At 34.4% G+C, this 23,966-nt stretch overlaps 1 protein-coding gene across 4 annotated transcripts in view; it reads left to right on the top strand.

Moving 5' to 3' along the window:
* LOC148946154 (CDK5 and ABL1 enzyme substrate 1) overlaps window positions 1-23,966 on the top strand; it is a 129,367-nt gene that overhangs the window by 69,771 nt on the left and 35,630 nt on the right. For all 4 annotated transcript variants that reach the window (XM_089098223.1, XM_089098221.1, XM_089098222.1 and 1 more), the window contains exons 3-5: window positions 17,120-17,250; window positions 18,473-18,674; window positions 23,797-23,926. In XM_089098223.1, the coding sequence (XP_088954349.1) occupies window positions 17,120-17,250; window positions 18,473-18,674; window positions 23,797-23,926 (463 nt within the window). The remainder of the gene's footprint in view (window positions 1-17,119; window positions 17,251-18,472; window positions 18,675-23,796; window positions 23,927-23,966) is intronic.

The following is a 23,966-nucleotide window of genomic DNA, read 5'->3' as shown; positions in this document are numbered from 1 at the left end:
TGGTTTACCTTGTCACAGTTACATTTTCTTGATTTTTCAAAGTTCATTTTGAATTTCTTTCGTTGAAATGCAAGAGTTGGAATATTTCAGTAGTGTTTGCTTGTGGTTTACCTTGTCACAGTTACATTTTCTTGATTTTTCAAAGTTCATTTTGAATCATTCAAGAAACGTGATTAAACACGTTTTTAAACTACATGCTATTTGCATGCCTTTCCTTGGCACCTTTCCAAACGAGCGGGGATTCCCCGCTGGTTCCTACACATTGCAAAAAAGTGAGCAGTACGAAAACTCCACGTTTTCAACCAGACAACCAACCAACCAGGTTAAGTGGCGCGCCACTTAACCTGATGTAAGTTAACCTAGAAATGTTAGGTAACTTAACCTAATCTAACCTAACCTTGGTGGTGAGGGTCCTACCCGTGTCAGGCTTGCTCTGTGGGTGTGTTGTCTAAAAAACCAGTCTGGTTGAAAATGTTGAGTTTTCGTGCTGCTCACTTTTTTGCAATGTGTAGGAACCAGCGGGGAATCCCCGCTCGTTTGGAAAGGTGCCAAGGAAAGTCATGCAAATAGCATGTAGTTTAAAAACGTGTTTAATCACGTTTCTTGGATGATTCAAAATTAACTTTGAAAAATCAATAAAATGTAACTGTGACAATGTAAACAACAACCAAAAAATACTGCAATAGAAATACTAGATAATGACAACTTATTATTTACAAAATGATCTTTGAAAAATCAAGAAAATGTACCTGTGACAAGGTAAACCACGACGACACACAACTGAAATATTCCAAATATTGCATTTCAACGAATGAAAATCAAAATGAACATTGAAAAATTAAGAAAATTGAACTGTGACAAGGTAAACCACAACCAAACACTACTGAAATATTCCAACTCTTGCATTTCAACGAAAGAAATTCAAAATGAACTTTGAAAAATCAAGAAAATGTAACTGTGACAAGGTAAACCACAACCAAACACTACTGAAATATTCCAACTCTTGCATTTCAACGAAAGAAATTCAAAATGAACTTTGAAAAATCAAGAAAATGTAACTGTGACAAGGTAAACCACAACCAAACACTACTGAAATATTCCAACTCTTGCATTTCAACGAAAGAAATTCAAAATGAACTTTGAAAAATCAAGAAAATGTAACTGTGACAAGGTAAACCACAACCAAACACTACTGAAATATTCCAACTCTTGCATTTCAACGAAAGAAATTCAAAATGAACTTTGAAAAATCAAGAAAATGTAACTGTGACAAGGTAAACCACAACCAAACACTACTGAAATATTCCAACTCTTGCATTTCAACGAAAGAAATTCAAAATGAACTTTGAAAAATCAAGAAAATGTAACTGTGACAAGGTAAACCATAACCAAACACTACTGAAATATTCCAACTCTTGCATTTCATCTAAAGAAATACAGAATTAAATTTTAAAAATAATGAAAATGTATCTTTTAAAATGGAGAAAACGACAAACAGCTCATTATAAAAAAAAAATAAAGAATTAAAAAGACAGAAATTAAAAATGAACGTTGTAAAATCAATAAAATGTATATGTGACAAGGTAAACCACAACCAAACACTACTGAAATATTCCAACTCTTGCATTTCAACGGAAGAAATTCAAAATGAACTTTGAAAAATCAAGAAAATGTAACTGTGACAAGGTAAACCACAACCAAACTACTGAAATATTCCAACTCTTGCAATTCAACTAAAGAAATTCAAAATGAACTTTGAAAAATAAAGAAAATGTAACTTTGACAAGTTAAACCACAACCAAACACTACTGAAAAATTCCAACTCTTGCATTTCAACGAAAGAAATTCAAAATGAACTTTGAAAAATCAAGAAAATGTAACTGTGACAAGGTAAACCACAATCAAACACTACTGAAATATTCCAACTCTTGCATTTCAACGAAAGAAATTCAAAATGAACTTTGAAAAATCAAGAAAATGTAACTGTGACAAGGTAAAACTGAGTCTCTCAATCCCCGTAAAGTTCTTTTAAAAGATACAAAAACTACTTATTTAACACAAAAATTTCGTTTTTAATGACCACCAAGTAAAGAAAAACCACTCTGAATCTGTCTACTGATTCTCACAATACCCTTAATTAAATTATAATATATTCATAACCTCCTTATTTAACACAAATTTTTCTTTTTTAATGACCACCAAGTAAAGTAAAAAAACACGGACTTAGGCAACTGAGTCTCTCAAACTCTGTAAAGCTCTTTTAAAAGATACAACAAATGACCACCAAGTAAAGAAAAACCACACGGAATCAGGCAACTGAGTCTCTCAAACCCCTTAAAGCTCTTTTAAAAGATACAAAAACTACTGATGTAACATAAAAATTTCGTTTTTAATGGCCACCAAGTAAAGAAAAACCACATGGAATCCGGCAACTGAGTCTCTCAATCCCCGTAAAGCTCTTTTAAAAGATACAGACTACTTAATTATCAAACAAATTTCTTTTTTAATGACCAACAAGTAAACAAAAACCACACGGAATTAGGCAACTGAGTCTCTCAAACCCTGTAAAGCTCTTTTAAAAGATACAAAAACTACTGATTTAACACAAAAATTTCGTTTTTAATGACCACCAAGTAAAGAAAAACCACACGGAATTAGGCAACTGAGTCTCTCAAACCCTGTAAAGCACTTTTAAAAGATACAACAAATGACCTCCAAGTAAAGAAAAAACACACGGAATCAGGCAACTGAGTCTCTCAAATCCCATACAGCTATTTTAAAAGATACAAAAACTACTTAATCAACAAAAAAAATTTCGTTTTTATTGACCTCTAAGTAAAGGAAAACCACAAGTAATCAGGCAACTAAGTCTCTCAAACCCTTTAAAGTTATTTTAAAATATACACAAAATTATAAAAAAGAAATGGAAAACAACATTGAATAAGGAATCTGAGTCTCTCAAACCCATTAAATCTCTATTATAAGATACAACAAATCCTTATATAACACAAAAATTTTGTTATTAATGACCACCAAGTAAAGGAAAACCACATGGAATCCGGCAACTGAGTCTCTCAATCCCCGTAAAGCTCTTTTAAAAGATACAAAGACTACTTATTTAACACAAAAATTTCGTTTTTAATGACCACCAAGTAAAGAAAAACCACACGGAATTAGGCAACTGAGTCTCTCAAACCCTGTAAAGCTCTTTTAAAAGATAAAAAAACTACTTATTTAACACAAAAATTTCGATTTTAATGAACACCAAGAAAAGGAAAACCACACGGAATTAGGCAACTGAGTCTCTCAAACTCTGTAAAGATCTTTTAAAATATACAACAAATGACCACCAAGTAAAGAAAAACCACACGGAATCAGCCAACTGAGTCTCTCAAACCCCTTAAAGCTATTTTAAAAGATACAAAAACTACTTATTTAACACAAAAATTTCGTTTTTAATTATCACCAAGTAAAGGAAAACCACACGGAATTAGGCAACTGAGTCTCTCAAACACCTTAAAGATCTTTTAAAAGATACAAAAACTACTTATTTAACACAAAAATTTCGTTTTTAATGACCACCAAGTAAAGTAAATCCAAACGGAATTAGGCAACTGAGTCTCTCAAACACAGTAAAGCTCTTTTAAAAGATACAAAAAATACTTATTTAAAAAAAAAATTTCGTTTTTAATGACCACCAAGTAAATTAAAACCACACGTAATTAGGCAACTGAGTCTCTCAAACTCTGTAAAGCTCTTTTAAAAGATAAAAAAAATACTTATTTAAAAAAAAAATTTCGTTTTTAATGACCAACAAGTAAAGGAAAACAACACGGAATCAGGCAACTGAGTTTCTCAAACCCTGTAAAGCTCTTTTAAAAGATAAAACAAATGACCACCAAGTAAAAAAAAACCACGCGGAATCAGGCAACTAAGTCTCTCAAACCCCTTAAAGCTCTTTTAAAAGATACAAAAACTACTGATTTAACACAAAAATTTCGTTTGTAATGACCACCCAGTAAAGGAAAACCACACGGAATTAGGCAACTGAGTCTCTCAAACCCCTTAAAGCTCTTTTAAAAGATACAAAAACTACTTATTTAACACAAAAATCTCGTTTTTAATGACCACCAAGTAAAGAAAAACCACACGGAATTTGGCAACTGAGTCTCTCAAACCCTGTAAAGCTCTTTTAAAAGATACAAAAACTACTGATTTAACACAAAAATTTTGTTTTTAATGACCACCAAGTAAAGGAAAACCACACGTAATTAGGCAACTGAGTCTCTCAAACTCTGTAAAGCTCATTTAAAAGATACCATAAATGACCACCAAGTAAAGAAAAACCACACGGAATCAGGCAACTGAGTCTCTCAAACCCCTTAAAGCTCTTTTAAAAGATACAAAAACTACTGATTTAACACAAAAATTTCGTTTTTAATGACCACCAAGTAAAGGAAAACCACACGGAATTAGGCAACTGAGTCTCTCAAACCCTGTAAAGCTCTTTTAAAAGATACAAAACTACTTATTTAACACAAAAATTTCGTTTTTAATGACCACCAAATAAAGTAAAACCACACGGAATTAGGCAACTGAGTCTCTCAAACTCTGTAAAGCTCTTTTAAAAGATACAACACATGATCACCAAGTAAAGAAAAATCACACGGAATCAGGCAACTGAGTCTCTCAAAACCGTAAAAGCTCTATTAAATGATAAAAAATCAAAACAATAAAAAAACAATTATATAATTTCATTAAAAACAATAAAAGAAAAACCACACGGAATCCGGCAACTGAGTATCTCAATCCCCGTAAAGCTCTTTTAAAATATACAAAAAATAATAATTTAACACAAAAATTTCTTTTTAATGACCATCAAGTAAACAAGAATCACCCGGAATCAGGCAACAGAGTCTCTCAAACCCTGTAAAGCTCTTTTAAAAGATACAAAAACTACTGATTTAACACAAAAATTTCGTTTTTAATGACCACCAAGTCAAGGAAAACCATAAGGACTTAGGCAACTGAGTCTCTCAATCACTGTAATGTTCTTTTAAAAGATACAAAACAAGTCAAACTCGTCCAGAACATCAAATCGTACTCTTGCCCCTGAGTCTCTCAAACCCCTTAATGCTCTATTAAAAGATACAAAACTACTGATTTAACAAAAAAATTTCGTTTTTAATGACCACCAAGTAAAGGAAAAACAGACTGAATTAGGCAACTCAGTCTCTCAAACCCTGTAAAGCTCTTTTAAAAGATACAAAAACTACTGATTTCACACAAAAATTTCGCTTTTAATGACCACCAAGTAAAGAAAAACCGCACAGAATTAGGCACCTGAGTCTCTCAATCCCAGTACAGCTCTTTTAAAAGATACCAAAACTACTGATTTAACACAAAAATTTCGTTTTTAATGACCACCAAGTAAAGGAAAACCACACGGAATTAGGCAACTGAGTCTCTCAAACTCTGTAAAGTTCTTTTAAAAGATACAACAAAAGAAAAACAAGTAAAGAAAAACCACACGGAATCAGGAAACTTATTCTCTCAAACCCATTAAATCTCTTTTAAATTATAAAAACAATAATGAAAAAACACAAAAATTTCTTTTTTAATGACCACCAAGTAAAGGAAAACCACACGGAATAAGGCAACTGAGTCTCTCAAACCCATTAAAGCTCTTTTAAAAGATACAAAAACTACTTATTTAACACACAAATTTCGTTTTTAATGACCACCAAGTAAAGGAAAACCACACGGAATTAGGCAACTGAGTCTCTCAAACCCAGTAAAGCTCTTTTAAAAGATACAAAAACTAATGATTTAACACAAAAATTTCGTTTTTAATGACCACCAAGTAAAGGAAAACCACACGGAATTAGGCAACTGAGTCTCTCAAACTCTGTAAAGCTCTTTTAAAAGATACAACAAATGACCACCAAGTAAAGAAAAACCACACAGAATCAGGCAACTGAGTCTCTCAAACCCCTTAAAGCTCTGTTAAAAGATACAAAAACTACTGATTTAACACAAAAATTTCGTTTTTAATGACCATCAAGTAAAGGAAAACCACGCTAAATCAGGCAACTGAGTCTCGCAAACCATTTAAAGCTCTTTTAAAATATACAAAACTAATTATTTAACAAACAATTTAAGTTTTTAATTACCACTAAGTAAAGGATAACAAAATCGAATCAGGCAACTGACTCTCTCAAACTCTGTCAAGTTCTTTTAAAAGATACAGCAGATGACATTCAAGAAAAAAAAAACCACGCGGAATCAGGCACCCGAGTCTCTCAAACCCAGTAAGTCTCTTTTAAAAGATACAAAAATTAATTAATTAACGCAAAAATTTTTTTTGTAATGACTAATAAGTAAAGGAAAAACACACGGAATTAGGCAACTGAGTCTCCCAATCCCTTTAAAAATCTTTAAAAAGATACTAAAACTCCTGAGTTAAAAAAAAATTTAATTTATTATTTACCACCAAGTATATAAAACCACACGTAATCAGGCAACTTAGTCTCTAAAACCCCGTAAAGCTATTTTAAAATATACAAAAACTACTTATTTAAAACAAAAATTTAGTTTTTAATGACCACCAAGTAAAGCAAAACCACACGTAATTAGGCAACTGAGTCTCTCAAACCCTGTAAAGATCTTTTAAAAGATACAACAAATGACCACCAAGTAAAGAAAAACCACACGGAATCAGGCAACTGAGTCTCTCAAACCCCTTAAAGCTCTTTTAAAAGATACAAAAACTACTGATTTAACACAAAAATTTCGTTTTTAATGACCACCATGTAAAGGAAAACCACACGGAATTAGGCAACTGAGTCTCTCAAACCCCTTAAAGCTCTTTTAAAAGATACAAAAACTACTTATTTAACACACAAATTTCGTTTTTAATGACCACCAAGTAAAGAAAAACCACACGGAATTAGGCAACTGAGTCTCTCAAACCCTGTAAAGCTCTTTTAAAAGATACAAAAACTACTGATTTAACACAAAACTTTCGTTTTTAATGACCACCAAGTAAAGGAAAACCACACGGAATTAGGCAACTGAGTCTCTCAAACCTTGTAAAGCTCTTTTAAAAGATACAACAAATGACTACCAAGTAAAGAAAAACCACACGGAATCAGGCAACTGAGTCTCTCAAACCCCTTAAATCTCTTTTAAAAGATACAAAAACTTCTTATTTAACACAAAAATTTAGTTTTTAATGACCACCAAGTAAAGGAAAACCACACGGAATTAGGCAACTGAGTCTCTCAAACCCTGTAAAGCTCTTTTAAAAGATACAAAAACTACTTATTTAAAACAAAAATTTAGTTTTTAATGACCGACAAGTAAAGTAAAAACACACGGAATTAGGCAACTGAGTCTCTCAAACTCTGTAAAGCTCTTTTAAAAGATACAACAAATGACCACCAAGTAAAGAAAAACCACAAGGAATAAGGCAACTGAGTCTCTCAAACCCCTTAAAGCTCTTTTAAAAGATACAAAAACTACTTATTTAACACAAAAATTTCGTTTTTAATGACCACCAAGTAAAGAAAAACCACATGGAATCCAGGCAACTGAGTCTCTCAATCCCCGTAAAGCTCTTTTAAAAGATACAAAAACTACTTATTTAACACAAAAATTTCGTTTTTAATGACCACCAAGTAAAGTAAAACCACACGGAATTAGGCAACTGATTCTCTCAAACGCTGTAAAGCTCTTTTAAAATATACAAAAACTACTGATAGAACAAATTATTTTATTTTTTTATGAACACCAAGTAAAGGAAAACCACACGGAATCAGGCAACTGAGTCTCTAAAACCCTGTAAAGCTCTTTTAAAATACGCAAAAACTACTTATTCAACACAAAAATTTCGTTTTTAATGACCACTAAGTAAAGGAAAACCACACGGAATTAGGCAACTGAGTCTCTCAAACTCTGTAAAGCTCTTTTACAAGATACAACAAATGACCACCAAGTAAAGAAAAACCACACGGAATCAGGCAACTGAGTCTCTCAAACCCCTTAAAGCTCTTTTAAAAGATACAAAAACTACTGATTTAACACAAAAATTTCGTTTGTAATGACCACCAAGTAAAGGAAAACCACACGGAATTAGGCAACTGAGTCTCTCAAACCCTTTAAAGCTCTTTTAAAAGATACAAAAACTACTTATTTAACACAAAAATTTCGTTTTTAATGACCACCAAGTAAAGAAAAACCACACGGAATTAGGCAACAGAGTCTCTCAAAACCTGTAAAGCTCTTTTAAAAGATACAAAAACTACTGATTTAACACAAAAATTTTGTTTTTAATGACCACCAAGTAAAGGAAAACCACACGGAATGAGGCAACTGAGTCTCTCAAACTCTGTAAAGCTCATTTAAAAGATACAAAAAATGACCACCAAGTAAAGAAAAACCACCCGGAATCAGGCAACTGAGTCTCTCAAACCCCTTAAAGCTCTTTTAAAAGATACAAAAACTACTGATTTAACACAAAAATCTCGTTTTTAATGACCACCAAGTAAAGGAAAACCACACGGAATTAGGCAACTGAGTCTCTCAAACCCTGTAAAGCTCTTTTAAAAGATACAAAACTACTTATTTAACACAAAAATTTCGTTTTTAATGACCACAAATTAAAGTAAAAACACACTTAATTAGTCAAATTAGTATCTAAAACTCTTTAATTATAATATAAAATATTAAAAAAATCACCACCAAGTAAAGAAAAAACCACACGGAATCAGGCAACTGAGTCTCTCAAACCCCTTAAAGCTCTTTTAAAAGATACAAAAACTACTGATTTAACACAAAAATTTCGTTTTTAATGACCACCAAGTAAAGAAAAACCACAAGGAATCCGGCAACTGAGTCTCTCAATCCCCGTAAAACTCTTTTAAAATATACAAAAACTACTTATTTAACAAAAAAATTTCTTTTTAATGACCACCAATTAAATAAAAACCACACGGAATTAGGCAACTGAGTCTCTTAAACCCTGTAAAGCTCTTTTAAAAGATACAAAAACTACTGATTTAACACAAAAATTTCGTTTTTAATGACCACCAAGTAAAGGAAAACCACACGGAATTAGGCACCTGAGTCCCTCAAACTCTGTAATGCTCTTTTAAAAGATACAACAAATGACCACCAAGTAAAGAAAAACCACACGGAATCAGGCAACTGAGTCTCTCAAACCCCTTAAAGCTCTTTTAAAAGATACAAAAACTACTGATTTAACACAAAAATTTCGTTTATAATGACCACCAAGTAAAGGAAAACCAGACGGAATTAGGCAACTGAGTCTCTCAAACCCTGTAAAGCTCTTTTAAAAGATACAAAAACTATTTATTTAACAAAAAAATTTAGTTTTTAATGACCACTAAGTAAAGAAAAACCAGACGGAATTAGGCAACTGAGTCTCTCAAACACTGTAAAGCTCTTTTAAAAGATACAAAACTACTAATTTAACACAAAAATTCCGGTTTTAATGACCACCAAGTAAAGGAAAACCACACGGAATTAGGCAACTGAGTCTCTCAAACTTTGTAAAGTTCTTTTAAAAGATACAACAAATGACAACCAAGTAAAGAAAAACCACACGGAATCAGGCAACTGAGTCTCAAACCCCTTAAAGCTCTTTTAAAATATACAAAAACTACTTATTTAACACAAAAATTTCGTTTTTAATTACCATCAAGTAAAGGAAAACCACACGGAATTAGGCAACTGAGTCTCTCAAACCCCTTAAAGCTCTTTTAAAAGATAAAAAAACTAGATAATTAAATCCAAAATTTATTTTTTAATTACCACTAAGAAAATAAAAATCACATTGAATCAGGCAACTCAGTCTCTCAAACCCTGTAAAGCTCTTTTAAAAGATACAAAAACTACTTATTTAACAAAAAAATAGCGTTTTTAATGACCACCAAGTAAAGGAAAACCACACGGAATTAGGCATCTGAGTCTCTCAAACTCTGTAAAGCTCTTTTAAAAGATACAACAAATGACCACCAAGTAAAGAAAAACCACACAGAATCAGGCAACTGAGTCTCTTAATCCCCTTAAAGCTCTTTTAAAAGATACAAAAACTACTGATTTAACACAAGAATTTCGTTTTTAATGACCACCAAGTAAAGGAAAACCACACGGAATTAGGCAACTGAGTCTCTCAAACTCTGTAAAGCTCTTTCAAAAGATACAAAAACTACTTATTTAACACAAAAATTTCGTTTTTAATGACCACCAACTGAAGAAAAACCACACTGAATTAGGCAACTGAGTCTCTCAAACTCTGTAAAGCTCTTTTAAAAGATACAACAAATGACCACCAAGTAAAGAAAAACAACACGGAATCAGGCAACTGAGTCTCTCAAACCCCTTAAAGCTCTTTTAAAAGATACAAAAACTACTGATTTAACACAAAAATTTCTTTTTTAATGACCACCAAGTAAAGTAAAACCACACGGAATTAGGCAACTGAGTCTCTCAAACCCCGTAAAGCTGTTTTAAAATATACAAAAACTAATGATTTAACACTATAATTTATTTATTAATGACAACAAAGTGAATCAGAACCTCATAGAATCAGACGACTGATTCTCTCAAACACTGTAAAGCTCTTTTAATAGATACAAAAACTACTGATTTAACACAAAAATTGCGTTTTTAATAACCCCTAAGTAAAGGAAAACCACACGGAATTAGGCAACTGAGTCTCTCAAACTCTGTAAAGCTCTTTTAAAAGTTACAACAAATGACCACCAAGTAAAGAAAAACCAAACGTAATCAGGCAAATAAGTCTCTCAAACCCCTTAAAGCTCTTTTAAAAGATACAAAAACTACTTATTTAACACAAAAATATCGTTTGTATTGACCACCCAGTCAAGGAAAACCACACGGAATTAGGCAACTGAGTCTCTCAAACCCCTTACAACTCTTTTAAAAGATACAAAAACTAATTATTTAACACACAAATTTCGTTTTTAATGAACACCAAGTAAAGAAAAACCACACGGAATAAGCCAACTGAGTCTCTCAAACCCTGTAAAGCTCTTTTAAAAGATACAAAAACTACTGATTTAACACAAAATTTCGTTTTTAATGACCACCAAGTAAAGGAAAACCATACGGAATTAGGCAACTGAGTCTCTCAAACTCTGTAAAGCTCTTTTAAAAGATACAACAAATGACCGACAAGTAAAGAAAAACCACACGGAATCAGGCAACTGAGTCTCTCAAACCCCTTAAAGCTCTTTTAAAAGATACAAAAACTCCTGATTTAACACAAAAATTTCGTTTTTAATGACCACCAAGTAAAGGAAAACCACACGGAATTAGGCAACTGAGTCTCGCAAACCCTGTAAAGCTCTTTTAAAAGATAAAAAAACTACTTATTTAACACAAAAATTTAGTTTTTAATGACCGCCAAGTAAAGTAAAAACACACTGAATTAGGCAACTGATTCTCTAAAACTCTGTAAAGCTCTTTTAAAAGATACAACAAATGACCACCAAGTAAAGAAAAACCACACGGAATCAGGCAACTGAGTCTCTCAAACCCCTTAAAGCTCTTTTAAAAGATACAAAAACTACTGATTTAACACAAAAATTTCGTTTTTAATGACCACCAAGTAAAGAAAAACCACATTGAATCCGGAAACTGAGTCTCTCAATCCCCGTAAAGCTCTTTTAAAAGATACAAAAACTACTTATTTAAAACAAAAATTTCGTTTTTAATGACCACCAAGTAAAGGAAAACCACACGGAATTAGGCAACTGAGTCTCTCAAACCCTGTAAAGCTCTTTTAAAAGATACAAAAACTACTTATTTAACACAAAAATTTCTTTTTTAATGACCACAAATTAAAGTAAAACCACACGTAATTAGGAAAATGAGTCTCTAAAACTCTGTAAAGATCTTTTAAAATATACAACACATGACCACCAGGTAAAGAAACACCACACGGAATCAGGCAACTGAGTCTCTCAAACCACTTAAAGATCTTTTAAAAGATACTAAAACTACTTATTAAACAAAAAAATTTCGTTTGTAATTACCATTACGTAAAGGAAAACCCCTCGGAAACAAGCAACTGAGTCTACCAATCCCCGTAAAACTCTTTTAAAACATACTAAAACTGCAGATTTAACAAACAAATAACGCTTTTAATGACCATCAAGTGAAGGAAATACACAAGGAATAAGGCAACTGAGTCTCTCAAACCCTGTAAAGCTCTTTTAAAATATACAAAAAATAAACAATAAAAACAAAAATATCTATGATAATGACCAAAAAGTAAATGAAAACCACACGGAATTAGGCAACTGAGTCTCTCAAACTCTGTAAAGCTCTTTTAAAAGATACAACAAATGACCACCAAGTAAATAAAAACCACACGGAATCAGGCAACTGAGTCTCTCAAACCCCTTAAAGCTCTTTTAAAAGATACAAAAACTACTGATTTAACACAAAAATTTCGTTTGTAATGACCACCAAGTAAAGTAAAACCACACGGAATTAGGCAACTGAGTCTCTCAAACCCATTAAAGTTCTTTTAAAAGATACAAAAACTACTGATTTAACACAAAAATTTCGTTTTTAATGACCACCAAGTAAAGAAAAACCACACGAAATTAGGCAACTGAGTCTCTGAAACCCTGTAAAGCTCTTTTAAAAGATACAAAAACTACTGATTTAACACAAAAATTTCGTTTTTAATGACCACCAAGTAAAGGAAAACCACACGGAATTAGGCAACTGAGTCTCTCAAACTCTGTAAAGCTCGCTCCTAGTTCCAAAAATAGAATGCATGTTGTGTTCGTACTAATAGGTTTAAAAACCTATTAGTCAAGTTAAAAAAAAAAATAAAAAAACCTACAAATCAACTTACAGATGAATGACCACGGATTTAACCTAAAAAAAAAACTTGTATATCATGAACTAGACATCTACGTCAGAAAAACTTGTCCTTAAATTGTGTAAATCTCTTTGAAAGGGTGTAATGACCAGTAGAATAGGATATCTATCAGAAAAAACCTGTTTGGTACGGGGGCGTACGCAAAGTATATAGCTTCAAGCAAATTCCATATGATATTTCAAATTGCTATAGCTTCACCCAAATTCCATGTGAAAGCAAAGTATTTCCTATATGTGTAAGCAAATTCAAAAGATGGTTACTACTAATATATAGCTGAAATTTGTTTCTAAATTGTTATATTTTCATCAAATTTTGTTTTATTTCATTAGCATTGACCAAACTTCACTTTTGACGGGTCTCCCAGCTAATAGAACATTACCCAAGTTTCCATAGATGTTACCATGGAAAAATTGACAAGCTTTTATTTAGCTCTGTAGGAGAAAGAGGGACAGATATTTTTAATTATTTAAATTAACAGGGAAGATATTTTTAATGAATTTAAACTATTAATGTTCTTTTTTTTCTTTTTTTATGTATGCCTATTGTGTTTCTCTTCTTTTTGTGCTATTTTCTGGTATGTTTTAGCTTTTAGTCTAGTTTTCTTCAGTCGAATGAGCCCCCTTTGAAGTTTATACGACGACTCCTTCTATATGAAGTGCCTCTGGGAAAAAATAAATGAAGTGTGGGGGGAGGCTAGCTGCCCTCCAATCGCTTTTGACTCTGAAAAAGTGAATTACGACTTTCAATTTCCAATCAAATGAGCCCTCTAGGATATTTATACGAGCATCCCTTCCATAACAACCATATATGCCCCGGGCATAACTTACAACATCTACCCCCGGGCCCTGGGGGGCTTTGTCGACACCGGAGTTTTTTTGTTATCAGAACTTCGAACTATTTTTAACAAAATGTCTATCTCGAATTTTTATCTGATGCATTTAGGGCGTGGAGAGGGGGCGTGGGGCAAGTTGCCCTCTGATCTCTTTTGACTCAGAAAAATTGAACGATAACTTTCAATTTCCAGTCAAATGAACCCCCTTCGAAGTTTATACGAGCATCCTTCCTTAAGAACCATATAGGCCCCCAGAGTATTACTCATAAGGCCTGCCTCGGGGCCCTGGCAGGTTCCGTCAACACAGGAATTTTTCTTATCTGACATTTGAACTATTTTTGATGAAACGGCTATTATAAAAAAATATCGGATGGGCTTGGGGAAAAAAGGGTGTGGGTGTGTGTGGGGGGGGCTAATTGCCCTCGAATATCTTTTGACTCTTAAAAATTGAACTAGAACTCTCAATTTCCAATCAAATAAGCCCCCTCTGAAGTTTATACGAGCATTCCTTTCATAAGCACCATATACGCCCCCAGGACAACACTTACAAGACCTATCCCCCGGGCTCTGGGGGGCGTGTTTTTATATAATTTTAGTACAATTTACGAAAAACAGGTTATCACTAAATTGGTACCGGCCGGGGTTGGGGAAAAAAGAGCGTGGGGGGGGGGCTAGTTTAACTCTCTTGACGCTTAAAAAGTGAACTAGAACTTTCAATTTTCAAGATTCAACAACTTTACTTACAAATGATTCATGCCGGCTTGACGACCGGTTTCAAATAAAGCACATATATGCTCATTTCCAATCAAATGAGCCCTCTATGAAGTTTATACGAGCATCCTTTTCGTAAGAACCATACATGCCCTTAGGGCATAACTTAGAACGCCTTGCCCTGTGCCCTGGGGATTCTATTGACACCAGATTTTTTCTTATCCAACCTTTGAACTATTTTTAACAAAATGTCTATCTCAAAATTTTCATCAGACGGGTTTTGAAAAAGAAGGCGGGGGGGGGGGGTAAAATAAGACCCTTGCCCTGAGTGTTGTGGGAGAGTGTCCTCCTCAAAAAATATTTTCTATGTGGAAATCAACTACTCTGAACAAAATACCTATCTCAAAATTTTGATTGGATGTGTTTAGGGGAATGATGGGCGTGGGGGGGGGGCTAGTTGCCCTCAAATCACTTTCGACTATTAAAAAGGGCACTAGCCCTTTGAATTTCCAATCGAATGAGCCTTTTTTAAGTTTTTACGACAACGCCTTCTATAAAAATCTTATATGCCCCCAGGGCTTGACTTAAAACCCTTCCCTTGAGGGTTGTGGTGGAGTTTCCTCCTCAAAAACATATTTTCTATATGGAAATCAATTACGCTGAACAAAATGGCTATCTCAAAATTTTGATTGGATGTGTTTGGGGGATTGATGGGCGTGGTGGGGGGGGGGGGCTAGTTGCCCTCCAATCACTTTTGACTATTAAAAAGGGCACTAGAACTCTCGATTTCCAATCGAATGAGTCCGCTTTGAAGTTTATACGACGACCCCTTCTATATGAAGTGCCTCTGGGAAAAATATTAATAAACATTGGAGCCGTTTGACCTTTACTATAGGCAACGTTATAGCATTGCCTCTGACTAACTTGTTGCTCCACTTCGTCGCCCGTACTATTTTCTCAGATTTTTTTATGGGCTGAGATCCCTAGTGTTATGATGGTCCTAATGCACGAACCAAACGGAAGACCTAGATAATTTTTTGAATTGCATTATGAATGAACCACTGCTGAAGACCGAACCTTGTTCTGTGCCTTACTGAATGATAACACCAGTGCTAATGTGACTTTCTAGCCGCAGCCGACAGGACTCGTTATTATACCAATTCCAGGACAGACTGCATAAAATGGGGTTGGTCCCACTTCTTATCAGATGAAGGATAGTGTTCAATAATTCCTTTCTTATTACCTCTTTCCACCCCATTCGAGAACGATCTCGCTCGGTAAGGCCGAGGAAAATTCATATTCGAGGGAAATGAGGGAGCATATTTAGGGATTCTTGAGCATGTCTTCTTGAAACATCAATCTTTTATGAATCCCTCCATAGTGACTTATATTTTCTCCGTGATTCGTGTATTTTTCTCAGTTTTGATATCCCAAACTGATGGCCACCTCAGATGGGAGGCCGACCACATTTTGAAAATGTGGTCGGCAAAGATTGAGAATTACCAATAAAAAATGAAATTGGATAATAGTTGGTCGTTTTGTTACCACCTTGAAAAGCCTTCCTGAACAGCACAAATAGAGGATATATATCCACTGAACTCTACCATACGAGACGAAAAAAAACTTCTTGGTAATTTACCATATACGTTGAGAATGTGTTTGACTTGGGGCGTTCAATCTGCTGTCCACGTGTATATTATACATTTTGTATTTCAGACTTTTAATTTGTATTTTTCCTTTGATCTTATTACTGTATTTTCTTTTGTCTTGCACCCAAGTCCTGTAAATGAGGCAAAGATATTTAGCTTTAATTTAATTACCATTCTTAACTTTTTTATTCTCCTTATTATTATTTATTAAATATCAAAAATTCACAGCTCGAGCAGTTTACGCTAATTTTGCATTTTTAAAGCGGTTGAAACCAGGTACGTAGTGTTCGGGGATGGAAACTATGTACTGGGGTCAGTTAGAAAAATGAACCTGTAAAATTGTGACGCAAGGGTTATAATTTATTGCAATCGACCCACAATGTTATCCATTTTACCGACGTTACCTTGATTTACAATAACCTTGATTTGCTAAATATTTTTTGGGGCTATCAGCGTGTCTGTAGAATCTGCACCCCCTCCCGGCCTTTCCAAAATTTTGTCTAGTGTCGCCTCTATTAAAAGCGTGCTAAAGGATTTTGAAGATGGTATTCCGAGGGTGAACAATACTCAGGGACTGTTTCTTGTGGCTGTTTATTGCCAGATGAAGTTTTGCTTTATACGTTTCCGCCCACGAGTCTCCTCGTAAAGCTAATCAAGACAAGATATGCAAAAGATATTGAAATGACTAAGGGGGATCCCATAGCCACCCTTAAAGTGCTTAGAGTACGATTAACCAGAACTTTACGAGGTATTTTTTTATATACGTTTTCTTTATGATTCTGAAAATTTCCTCTGTAGTATCGGTCTTATTTAAGAGGGCTCACTCTATAGCTCGAAGACCAGAGGGCCAGAGGCACAAAGTTTTATATACGTATGGCAGGTAGTTTGACAAATCTTGTTATCGATATTACCTTTATTACGTTAAAAGGGTTATTACAGTTTTTTTATATTGAAATTGTTCATTTTTTTTTTACTTTTTTTCAGATCAGCTACCGTAACGGAAGACTTCAAAAAGAACTATTATTACAATTCCTTCAACTCTTTGAAGAAACTATCAGACATTGAGAAAGACTCCAAGAGTCAAGAAAATTTGGACAATAGCATTTTTGCGTCCAGTAAGTTATTATTCTTAGACCAAATTATACTTGAGGTTATGCCTATTTTGTTGGGCTCACTAGCAGAATAAATAAATGAAACCTCATTATAAAGTTTACAAAACCCCTCTTCGAAAATAAGAAGAAAGTGAAATGGACCTATAACCTTTGGGAATATTAATGCTAATTTGAGGGGTCAACGCCGTTTTACCAGATTAGGAAATTAAAAGATCCTTCACTTTTTCAAACATAGTTATACTTACCTTGTACCTCTTTTTATTTTAATTAACTTTAATTACATTGACCTTGGTTCTTTATAAGATGTTTAAATAAAAAGACAATTTTGTTTTGTTAAGATCCCATATCAGAAAAAAATATTCAACCTTTCGGACTCACAAATTGTTAAACAACAGTTTTATTGGAGACTTGGTGCTTGGAAACGTGTCAAGGGTAAGTGTGGAAAAGAAACTTGGAAAGGGTAAGGGGCTTGGGAACGTGTCAAAAAACTCCTGGTCTTTTTTCAGTTTGAAACTTACAGCCTTAAATCCTTGGGACTTAAATGTATGGAACCGAATGTACATTGTTCCTTTAAAAAAAAGACACAACAACTGGGTTTACGCCCTATGGCTCTAGCGCCAGCAATAGATCTAAAGGATCTTTATGCTTTTTTTTTTTTACATTATATGGCAAACTGACATGCTAAATAATTTCACTAAAAACGAAAGACATAATAATAAATGAATAGTTTGCACAATCAATATCACTATTCTTCTCTCCACTGGCCACTCAAACTAACAAGATTAATTACTTCTTTTTCGTCAAAGAAACCACTCTCCTGCCATCTAACCCTCATATGCGTAATTGGTAGTTGAGCAATATAGCCTATTCATCGTTAAAGAATTTGGTAGTTATTGTATATTTTTCAAATAATCACTAAAAAAACTCTGATTTTGGATCTTAATGTCATTAGGACATGGATTTAAATATTTGGGCACGTAGTGCTCCGCCGAGGCGTTATGTGACAGCACATTTTGGAAATGTCACTGGGATATATGGGGAATCCTGTTGGTTTGAATTATATGTGGTTTCTTCTATCACAGGATTTATAATAACCGAAGGGATGGTAACTGTTCATTGAGGATTGATGGTCACTTTTTCTCATTAGCAGGGTAAGGACACATATTTGTTTTTATTTCACACTAAATAATTTTGGAGCTTAAATTACTCATTTTCTTCTTTCTAGTTATAGGAAGACGTCACCGGAAAGCATCAAGTACACTATCAGAGAGCTCAATCGGGTCTACTGTCAATATACCCCCTCCCAAAGTGGTTAAAGTTGGAAAATCACCGCAAGATGCTACTTCAGATGAGCGTATTTTTTTTGTAACTTGTGCAAGAGTGCCTATCTCAGTGACATCTACCCTATCGTTTTCCAAACAATTCAAGTAAGTCCAAAGTTTGGTTGAATAAACCAGATTACCGATTTAATATGCAATCAATCGCGTATCTTGGATGGTTCACCAGGGGACATAGTTTTTCCTGGGTCCTGCATCTTTTGTAGCGCAACTTAAATATATTCTATTAAAAATACGCCCACTAACGTGTTAAGAGGGGGGGGAGTTTGCAAAAACTGATATTGCCCGCAGGTACTAAAATTCCACCTGTGCCTCTATATGCAATTAGTATTTTTAAAACCGGATATTTGTTTGTTCTTCACTTTTGTTTTTGTAATTTTTGCTGACACAAGTGTTCTGACTGTATCTTCTTTTTGTTTATCATTACTTTAGACTTTTTTCAATACCTTTTACCTTAGCCTCTCGGATTGGTCAAGTCCGGTCAGGTCGGATTGGTCTTGTCAGGTTTGATGGTCTAGGTTCTTCATTTGTCCTCTAGGTATTATAATTACTCTCTTTGCTTGATCTACTTACTCTAGGCATTATGAAACTACTCAAAACACCTTTTGTAAATATACTAATTACACTTGGTGTTTTATACTGATCTATTTTCATTTTGTAATATCGTTTGCGTCATAGATAATAGGTTCACTCTTGGGAGGGGGGGGGATGATATAATTTATTCTCTTGAAATGTATTTATAAATATGAGGTCAACCATATTATTTTTCTTGCCAATCACTGAAGCTTCTAAAAGTTTTTGTCAAAATTTACTAACTTCAAGTGGACCTTGTGATAAATATAGAAATACAGAGAGGATGTGGGGGGGGGGTCTACTCCTTAATCTCCCTTCATTCTGCGAGATATTTTGGACTAAGCCTCTAATATGGGTGGTTTTGGGTAATAGTTCTACTTGTTGCAGAAATTTTTAAGTTCAACATACATAGTTGCATTTGTGGGCCTCCGCATCCAGAAGGGTTAGATGGGAGGGGGGATTCCTATAAAAAAGACGTATTTAAAGACCTTGGTATTTCAGACCCACTTTCTTCCCGCCTTCCTGGGGAGTATTTTAAGAGGGGTTTATTTTCAGGGATTCCTAGTAAAGTGGGATAGCTTCGGACAGTGACTTGCTCTTTACTATGTTCCAGCTAAGAAAAAGCCAAAACCTTCCGGGCTGCAGCAACAGCTAAAATCTAGTAAAGAGTGTACAACAGCCCAGAGTAATCGAAAGCTAAAAAAGTGTGTTTATAAATAAATTTTCAAGTATAAAAAGGTCTTGAGACATTAATTGTGGAATGGTAAATGTTATTTATGTTAAGCTTAAAATTAAAAAGTAACGACAAAAATGAAAACTATGTTAATTTTGGAAAAGAGTTAGAAAATTTTCGAAAACGATGGTGAATCGAAATATAAAACTAGGCCTATACCGTTGGAATTCCCATGTCCGAAAACTCTACGACAGGATTCAAAACCCTTTTACCACCACCCCCCCCCCCTCCCCTCAAAAAAAGATCATATTGTAGCCAGTGCATCACTGATGTGTCTTCTTTTTTTGGGGCGCTAGCAGGGTACTTGAACACGATAAAAAGCTGTTTAGCTAGTTAAGTAAGTTAAATTTATTAATAAAAATAGAACTTAACAGAATGCATACACATGTTCATGGGCAGGCTAGAAGATTTAGTGGAATGACTTCGTTGCAAAGGCAAATTGTCCTAGGAGCGTGCCAGGAATAGAAGAAAAAAAAGGGAAAAGGAAGAAAGAGAATTAGGGACTCATTGATAGAGATTTGTTATTGTTATTACAACATCCACTCTCTGTACATACAGTCAATTTCAGTTTTTAATAGAAAACGATAGCTTCACAAAATTGGTTCACTCTTTGCTAGATTAAATAAAAAAAAAACAACAGGATTTTCAAGTCAAAGTAAAGAGCAACATTAAAACTTAAAACGAGCAGGAATTATTACGTAGATGAGGGGTATTGCCCCCTCCTCAGCACATCACTCTTGACGTTAAAGTTTTTTAGTACTTTTTAAAAAGATTCTTATTGTTCTAATAAACGACTTCAGGAGTCGTTATTAAAGAACTGGGACAACATTCAAACTTTGGTGTAAAGAGCGAGGTGTTAAGAGGGGGCAACCCCCTAATATACGTAATAATTTCTGTTCGTTTAAAATTTTAATGTTTCTCCTTACTTTGAGTTGAAAAAAAACTTTTTAAAAATGTATTATCTGATCGTTAATTTAATATGCTGAGAAATCCGGCCCCACCCCCACGGAAAATGTCTCCATTGGAAAGATCTTACAGACAATTCGATCCCGGACAAAGTTTACCCCGGAAAATTACCCTTAACATCTTCACACCTAAAATTGAGTCGGAAAAGAGAAAATAATACTAATAAAAAGAAATTCGTGTATGAATTCTGGCAAATTTTCCCAGTGTAAAATTTCCCTTGAAAAGTTCACCCCCGCAAACTTCCCTCTCAATGGAAAATTCTACCCGTGAAAAATTCCCCAAGCAAAAAATGCACCCCCCCCCCCCTACCCGAAAAATGTATGAACACTTCCATATAACAAACACCATACATACACAACGCACAAATTATATAACTAAAAACCCTTTCCCGGGGAACTGTGGGGGTCATGTTGTCTCCAAAGGCATACTTGTTGGACCTTTCAACTATGCTGAACGAAATGGCTATCTCAAAATTTTGGTCAGACGATTTTGGGGAAAAAAGGATGTGGGAGGGGGACTAGCTGCCCTCAAATCTTTGCGGTTACTTAAAAAGGGCACTAAAACTTCGTTTGAATGAGCCCTCTCCCGATGTTCTAGGACCATTGGTTTGATACGATCACCCATGTAAAAAAAGAAAAAAAAACGCGCATCAGTGATCTTTATTCTGGCAAAAATACAAAATTCTACATTTTTGTAGATAGGAGCCTGAAACCTCTTCACTGAGGTTCTCTGATTCGTTGAACCCGATGATGTGATTTTCATTAAGATTATTTGGCTTTTAGCGGGTATTTCACCCCTTTTTCAAAACTCGTAGCCTTTGATGGATAATACTAAACTTAATAAATCTTATATGTTTGGGATCAACATGATAAGCAGATTCTTTTGATATATTGTATTGATATCAAAATTTGTTTTTTTAGAGTTTCGGTTATTATTGAGCCGCGTCGCTCCTTACTTACAATTCGTTACCACAAACTGTTTAATAAACTTTCATCGTTCATGAATTTACTTCAAATGAGATTCTTCCTCACTTGACAGTTATTTTTAGAACGCGTTTTTAAATTTTTGGTTACTATGGGCTAGAGTTCATTCTTTGCTAGGTTGCCCTTCGTGATTCCAGCTAGGAAAGTCAAATGGCTTTTCCTGGGTTTTATTATATTACATCTTCGAAAGGAGAGTGTTTTATGGTTGTATTGTATAATTTATGGCTGCAACAGTAGCTGCATCTAAAGAAAGGAGGTAGTGTATGTTCATTCCTAATACGAAAGGGAATTATTACGGAGAAAAATTTTAATCGAAAATGATATTGGTAAGAGACGTCCCTGTAACTTTGCCAACTTGGCTCGGTTTATCCCGTAAAACAGGAATTTTCATATAGTTTTTTAGTGAGAAAAATGTTTCTTCCTGCTGACCTTGGACGCCTCATTGATTTAGATTTAGTGGGGCAAATTATATCCCTGCTGCTTTAAAAGGCAGGAAAAATTTTAGAATGTGGATCAGATAAATGGAAATGATAGTTAGAATTAGAGGTATAATGTATATGCCAAAATCGAGGTAAATAAATTTCAAGCAAAAAAGAATAGTGATAATTGTGTTTTCGGCCAAAACTAAAGAAAGACTAAAACTAAAAGACTAAGACTAAAAGACTAAAGCTAAAGACTAAAACTAAAGACCAAAACTAAAAGCAAAAACTAAAGAAAGATTTTGTCAATGCAAATATATGAAATAAATATACATAAGTACCTGCAAAGACAGATACTGGAGTACAGAATGCATAAATAAAACCGGAAACACCCACAATCATTAGCTAAAAGTGAGTGAATAATCTGCATTTGTCTTATGTTAATTTTCAAAGTTTTCCGATTTGATTTTTTTTTTCAATGGTTTGTTGTTAGTAGTGCTGCGGTGAGTTATTAGTAGTAGTAGCAGCAGTTTCAATGGTTTGTTTGATTTGTGTCTTAGGCAAAACTTTTAGAAAAAATGAATCTTCTAGCCCAAGGTTGCCCGTGGGGGCTTTCTGCAGAAGGTTCCTAGAGGTTCGGAGAGAAGGATTTAGCTAAGATGAAACTGCAGTTTATTTGTAATATTTGGCACTGTTGCCCTTGTAAGAAAAACCAGTATGACAAAACCAAAAATAATGAAAAAAGCGCTCATTTCAGGTTGATGTTCGCTGTCTGTCCTCTCTGCCGTAAAATGGAAACGTAAAGAGAAGCTTAAAAGACTAAGACAAAACAAAAAAAGAACGAAGACTAAAACCAAGAAATTGGTTAACCCAATTAATTAATTAAATTAATTAATTAAACTCAATTAATTAGCTTTACAATTGAAGTTACGAATCGAGCCACCCTCTGAGCCTATCAGATTTTAGTCATCTACTAGTAGGGTTTGTCCTCATCTCAATTAAGGTTCGCTGGAATAAACAGCTAGTGTTCTATCATTGCCTTTTTGGGGCCTGAATCCGAACCTACCTCTATGGTGGATGGAGGCGAGAGTGGGGCCTTTATTTTTGCAGTCAGACATCTACTTCAACGTGCTATTGGGCCTATTGTAAAATTGGCGCCATTCCTCAACCTATTAGATTCAAAAAATTATCACATTCTTCAAAAGTCTATCACAATCTAGTGATTTATGTGCAAATTCATATTTTGTTTAGGCAATGTACAAAATCCCTAGAAATAGCAAAAAAAAAAAACTAGGGGTGGGAACCCTGTGTGTGTGTCTGTCTTCTTGTTAGTTCTACAACTTTGTAATCACTAACCTGATAAGATTTAAATAATTTTCCCATCTCGAAGAATATTATGCAAAAGTACCACCTCAGATAACTGAAATGCCACCTGACAGACAATGAGTCTCTTTACTTTGGCCAATCAAGTTGATTTTGGTTCAGATAGTTCAGTTTTTTTTCGTATAGCTACAAGTTTAAGCCTTTTGTGTTTTCAGGCCATTAGATGCGCTGGTTCGCCGACGTCATTTTTCTGGCTCGAGACCGATGTCATCCGCGTCGGAATCCCTTGATGTATATACAATGCTCGGGCTTGAGAGTCCTTTTCAGGGTGAAACTGCCAATGCTGTAAGTTCTTTGTTTGTTGGATCGTATCTTTTCAAAGAAA

The sequence above is a fragment of the Artemia sp. Qi Xiang Cuo genome, chromosome 12 (assembly GCF_049724085.1).
Source record: "Artemia sp. Qi Xiang Cuo chromosome 12, ASM4972408v1, whole genome shotgun sequence".
NCBI classification, from domain to species: Eukaryota; Metazoa; Arthropoda; class Branchiopoda; order Anostraca; family Artemiidae; genus Artemia; species Artemia sp. Qi Xiang Cuo.
The sequence above is the reverse complement of the archived record's forward strand: the minus strand, read 5'-3'. Positions and strand labels throughout refer to the sequence as shown.